The sequence below is a fragment of the Rana temporaria genome, chromosome 7 (genome assembly GCF_905171775.1).
Source record: "Rana temporaria chromosome 7, aRanTem1.1, whole genome shotgun sequence".
Lineage (NCBI taxonomy): Eukaryota > Metazoa > Chordata > Amphibia > Anura > Ranidae > Rana > Rana temporaria.
The window spans coordinates 99,364,759-99,371,365 of NC_053495.1; the positions used below are offsets into that span (position 1 = coordinate 99,364,759).

The 6,607-nt window shown below is 49.7% G+C and overlaps 1 protein-coding gene across 1 annotated transcript in view; it reads right to left on the reverse strand.

Annotated features, from left to right (window-relative positions):
- FAM78B (family with sequence similarity 78 member B) overlaps nucleotides 1-3,857 on the reverse strand; it is a 95,376-nt gene extending 91,519 nt beyond the window's left edge. Inside the window, exon 1 of the mRNA XM_040359744.1 lies at nucleotides 2,972-3,857. Coding sequence (XP_040215678.1) covers nucleotides 2,972-3,234 — 263 coding nt within the window. The 5' untranslated portion in view covers nucleotides 3,235-3,857. The remainder of the gene's footprint in view (nucleotides 1-2,971) is intronic.
- Between the last annotated feature and the right edge of the window lie 2,750 nt (nucleotides 3,858-6,607).

Sequence of the window (6,607 nt, forward strand, 5' to 3'; positions counted from 1 at the left end):
CTGGTTCACACTGGGCTGCGGGAGTGAAGCCGTGTGAGTTCAGCTGAACTCGCACGATTTCACTCCCGCCGGCAGTCCCGATTTCGGCCCCGATTTAAGAGACATCTGTGCAGGTTTCTGCACAGATGTCTATGTAAATCGCGGCCCGAAATCGCAAAAAGTAGTACAGGACCTACTTTTTGAAATCGGTGCAGCGCCGCAGATGCGGCGTCGCACCGATTAGGACAGTGTCATTGCCGACAATTGGCGGCAAATGCCGCCGATTTGAGATGCGATTTCACATGTGAAATTGCATCTCAAATCGAAGGAAATCGTACCCAGTGTGAACCTGGGTTTAAGGCTTCATTTCCATGGACGTTTTTGGACGTTTTTACAGCCACTTTTCTGAACTTTTTTTGCAGCTTAAAAACGGCTCTCCATGTTAGTCTATGGCCTCATGCCCACAATGATGTTTTTGAGCTGTAGATGGCTGAGCAGTTTTTAAGCTGCAAAAAAAAAACCAGGACCAGTGCGTTCTGAAGCTCCAGCCTTAGAGCTGTAAAAACGCCAGACGTTAAAAAACGCTCAAAAACGCGCAAAAACGCCAAAAATAATAAAACATGGACAGGCGTTTTTAAGCTGTAAAAAAGGCTAAAAAAAGTGGCTGTAAAAAGGTCCATGGAAATGAAGCCTTAAACTTGTAAATATGATAAACTTTCCTGTCTATTTACTAATACTATCAGCATGAGGGTTACAAATAATCAATGTTGATTGGGAGAGAGAGTGAAGTAATATAAAACAACAATGCAGATCCTATAATACTCAATGGCCAGAGATAGCATTGGTGAGGAAATAACCCTTTGACTTCACACTCAACTGAAGTGTAACCTTTAACACAACAACATAAGAAATGTAAATGTAACAAACTAATTCCAATCAAACCCAAAGCAACAGCAAAATGAATCCTTGTGTTCCTTCCTATGGCATTGTCAATGGTTGTGTGTGCCTAATGCCGCGTACACATGATCGGATTTCATCCAAGGTTTTTCCGACGTAACTCCGCTCAAGTTTGGCTTGCATACACACGGTCACACAAAAATTCTCTGAAATTTCAACCATCAAGAACGCGATGATGTACAACACTACGATGAGCTGAGAAAATGAAATTCAATGCTTCCGAGCATGCGTCAAATTGTTTCCGAGCATGCGTCGGAATTTCGCGTGTCGGAATTGCTACAGGACGATCAAAATTTCCGATTGGAATTTTTTCCATCTGAAAACCTGAAGAACCAGCTCTCAATTTTTTGTTGGCGGAAATTCCGACAGGAAAAGTTCGATGGAGCCTACACGCGGTCGGAATTTTCGACCAAAAGCTCACATTGGACTTTTCTTGTCGGAAATTGCGACCGCGTCATTATAGATAGTATGGTAGTACCCAGATTCGCACATAAATGCCATGATCCATGAATTTGTTTGCCGGTTGCTGGCATGCGATAGCGCTCACAATACAATAACCCTGCATGAGGGGTCCCTGATCACCTAATGACACTAACTTTCTGATGGCCGCCATATAAGATAGAAATAACCAGGCATACTAAAACCTAGTACACATGATCAGAAAATTGGACAAAAAATACCGCTTTCTAATCAATCGTATGATAGACTGATCGGCAGTACACAGCTTTCCAAAGCCGATCACGACAGTTCGTATGAAATTATTCAAAGGGACAAATGCGAAAAATGTTCTCCTACGATACCAATTTTTGGTAAAATCAGTACAGTATTGGTCCGGAGAAAAATCAGAAGACCACGACCACGCATGCTCGGAATTGACAGAATACATTACAATACATCACAAGTTATTGTATTCTGTCATACAAGAATTTTCGTAAGTTGAGTAATCTCTTCATTTTTGATATGAGACTAACATGCAAAAATAAAAAACTGACGATCATTCGTCCAATATTCTCACTGTGTGAACGAGGCTTTAAACTGACAACCAATCAGCTTCTAGCTTTCCTTTTCAAAGCTTCACGGAACACGCTGAAGCTAGAAGCTGATTGGTTACTATGCATAGTTTTAGTAAATCTCCTCCCAATGTATTTTAGATTTTGAAGACATGAATTCAGATTTCTTGCTGGCTCTCTATTTCCAGCCATGTGACTGCCATTTTCAAGCCTGATTGGACGAAACTGAAAATAACTGTCATTTTTAAAGGCTCCTCACCCAGGTGTTCTGAGTCCTTGAATGGAATGTGATCTCTGATTATTGTACACCATCAGCTCCATCATGGTCAACCACCAAGAATAAAGCAGGACATCCACCATTGACCCATCCATGGCCTGTCATGACAGGGTACAAGATGAGCTCCTGGAGACATGGGTGACACCAGGGTGGCAGGAGGGTGAAATCAGGGTGGCACCATGGTGACAGGAGGGTGATATCAGGGTGACAGGAGGGGGACAGGAGGGTGATATCAGAGTGGCAGGAGGGGGGACATCAGGGTGGCAGGAGGGGGACATCAGGGTGGCACCATGGTGACAGGAGGGTGATATTAGGGGGACATCAGGGTGACAGGAGGGTGATATCAGGGTGACAAGAGGGGGGACATCTGGGTGGCAGGGGGGGGGACATCAGGGTGGCACCATGGTGAAAGGAGGGTGATATCAGGGTGGCAGGAGGGGGAACATCAGGGTGGCTGGAGGGGAACATCAGGGTGGCACCATGGTGACAGGAGGGTGATATCAGGGAGACAGGAGGGGGGACATCAGGGTGGCAGGAGGGGGACATCAGGGTGGCCCCATGGTGACAGGAGGGTGATATCAGGGTGGCAGGAGGGGGGACATCAGGGTGGCAGGAGGGGGACATCAGGCTGGCACCATGGTGACAGGAGGGTGATATCAGGGTGGCAGGAGGGGGGACATCAGGGTGGCAGGAGGGGGACATCAGGGTGGCACCATGGTGACAGGAGGGTGATATCAGGGTGACTTACATTCCCAGGTCGCTGTAGATGTTGAAGAACTCCATCTGGTTGCAGGCTTGTATCCATCCGACCACCCAAGTCTCGTTCCTGGGTAAGGGTGGCATGAGCACCCGAGCCGAGGCTTTGAAGTAGGGGGTCTTGTACCTTAAGACAATGGGCGAGTTCTCCTCGATGGAGGTCGGGCACTGGTCTATGGTGGCACACACATCGTAGACGGTGATGTTCTCCCTCCGGATGCGGGACTTGCAGGTAAGGCTCTGCAGACAGCCCATGATCGGTGCTCGGCTCGGGGGCAGGAGGCGAGAGGCATCAATTGGGCGAGGGAGGACGGGGCGGTAGGTAGGGTGACAGCATGGCCCTCCTAGGACTGCTGTGTTCCTTCATCACTCGGTCTCAGCCAGATGGTAATATTATACAGCAGTAGCAGTAGCACACTGATAGATGATGGAGACCCCCCTCCCTGCTCCTCCTCCTCCTCTTCATCTTGATCTCCCTGCCATGCTGTATGGCTCCCAATGCCACCTGGCCCGGATCCCTGATCCCCTCTGCCCCCCACCCCGGGCCCAGTCTTTCCTCTCCCCCTGTGCTCCGCTCCGATCTCCAGGACTGCTCATGTCCCAGGTGGCCGGCGGTAGGTGGCTGCGATGGCCGAGGCTGCTTTCCTCTCTGGGCTGTCAGTGGGGAGGAGGAGGAGAGCCGATCCGTCCGATCCTCCCACTCACCGAGCTGTCAGTACAGGTTAGGGAGAGCCCGGGGATCCACCGAGCGGGGGGAGGGGAGGGGATCTGTCAGTGTGCACCAAGATCCAGCGATCTCCATGTCAGAACACACCCTGCATTGTCATCTCCCATCCATCACATCGCTGCCTGTCATTTATCCCCCCCTCCCTCCATACATGACATACGGATTGTCCCTGCCCGGCCACACTCACATTACAAGGATTAAATCCCCCGACAGATAACACGGGATATAGAGACAGGCAGGAGGAGGACATACACAGCCGATCCATGGACTGAGTGTGCTGACATGATAGGACCAATCCGATCATCACATCCCCAGCACCTGTGTGTGGGGTCCCACAACACTGACACCCATACACCTCACATTATAAGCAGGGGCGGCTGGTGCTCCAAATTTTTTTTGGGGGGGGGGGGGGCGCAAACAAACTGAAAAACAAAAAAAAAACATCAATTGCAGCCACTGTGCCCATCAAACGCAGCTACTGTGCCCATCAAACGCAGCCACTGTACCCATAAATTGCCGCCACTGTGCCATCAAAGGCAGCCACTGTACCCATAAATTGCCGCCACTGTGCCATCAAACAAAGCCACTGTACCCATAAATTGCCGCCACTGTGCCATCAAAGGCAGCCACTGTACCCATAAATTACCGCCACTGTGCCATCAAACACAGCCACTGTGCCCATCAAACGCAGCTACTGTGCCAAATGCAGCTACTGTGCCATCAAACACAGCCACTGTACCCATAAATTGCCACCACTGTGCCATCAAATGCAACCACTGTGCCCATCAAACGCAGCTACTGTGCCATCAAACGTAGCCACTGTACCCATAAATTGCAGCCACTGAGCCATCAAACGCAGCCACTGTACCCATAAATTGCCCCCAATGTGCCATCAAACGCATCCACTGTGCCCATCAAACGCAGCCACTGTGCCCAACGCAGCTACTGTGCCATCAAACGCAGCCACTGTACCCATAAATTGCTGCCACTGAGCCATCAAACGCAGCCACTGTACCCATAAATTGCCGCCACTGTGCCATCAAACACATCCACTGTTCCCATCAAACGCAACTACTGTGCCAAACGCAGCTACTGTGCCATCAAACGCAGCCACTGTACCGATAAATTGCTGCTACTGTGCCATCAAACGCAGCCACTGTACCCATAAATTGCAGCCACTGTGCCATCAAACGCAGCTACTGTGCCCATCAATCAAGAACATCTACTGTGCCCATCAAACGCAGCTACTGTGCCATCAAACGCAGACACTGTACCCATAAATTGCCGTCACTGTGCCATAAAACGCAGCCACTGTACCCATAAAGTGCCGCCACTGTGTCATTAAACGCAGCCACTGTGCCCATCAAACGCAGCTACTGCGCCATCAAACGCAGCCACTGTACCCATAAATTGCCTCCACTGTGCCATCAAACGCAGCCACTGTACCCATAAATTGCCGCCACTGTGCCATCAAACGCAGCCACTGTAGCCATAAATTAGCGCCACTGTGCCATCAAACGCAGACACTGTACCCATTAATTGCCGCCACTGTGCCCATCAAACGCAGCCACTGCACCCATAAATTGCTGCCACTGTGCCATCAAACGCAGCCACCGTACCCATAAATTGCCGCCACTGTGCCATCAAACGCAGCCACTGTGCGAATCAAACGCATCTACTGTGCCAAACGCAGCTACTGTGCTATCAAACGCAGCCACGGTACCCATAAATTGCTGCCACAGTGCCATCAAACGCAGCCACTGTACCCATAAATTGCAGCCACTGTGCCATGAAACGCAGCCACTGTACCCATAAATTTCCGCCACTGTGCCCATCAAACGCAGCTACCGTGCCATCAAACGCTGTCACTGTACCCAAAAATTGCTGCCACTGTGTCATTAAACGCAGCCTCTGTGCCCATCAAACGCAGCTACTGTACCATCAAACGCAGTCACTGTAGCCATAAATTAGCGCCACTGTGCCATCAAACGCAGCCACTGTACCCATAAATTGCTGCCACTGTGCCCATCAATCGCAGCTACTTTGCCAAACACAGCTACTGTGCCATCAAAAGCTGCCACTGTACCCATAAATTGCCACCACTGTGCCATCAAACCCAGCCACTGCACCCATAAATTGCTGCCACTGTGCCATCAAACACAGCCACTGTACCCATAAATTGCTGCCACTGTGCCATCAAACGCAGCCACTGTGCGAATCAAACACATCTACTGTGCCAAACGCAGCTACTGTGCCATCACACGCAGCCACGGTACCCATAAATTGCTGCCACAGTGCCATCAAACGCAGCCACTGTACCCATAAATTACCACCACTGTGCCATCAAACGCAGCCACTGTACCCATAAATTCAGTGTTATCAAAGTGAATTCCTTTGCTTTGCTAACACACAGCTGAGTGAACAGCGAATGCCCAGCATGGCGCTCGCTGTTCACATATTTGGGCGCCAATTAGAGCCTATGGCTCTAATCAGGGGCTTCCAAAAAACACTCCTGCCACTATAATTCAGGTGCCTGGGCATCCAAAAAGGGGCCGGACACCTGAATAGGGGGGTCTCAGCAGCGACCATAGATAGATTTATGCAATGCATGAATCTATCTATGGTGATAAAGCGGTGCAGGAGAGAGGGGGTGGCACTCCTGCGACCTTTATGGACGCACCATCACTGATTATAAGGGCCCATGCACACTACACCCTCCATTGTGGTGTATTAAAGCCATAGTAATATCCCATTTAAAACCTGTATCCAGAAATAACCCATGTGGGTACCGGGGTCGCCAATAGGGTTGCCACCTCATCCCAACACATATGAATCACACAGGTTCTTGAAGATAATTTCATGCAGATAAGGCACCAAGTGAGTTTAATTACAACGTTAATC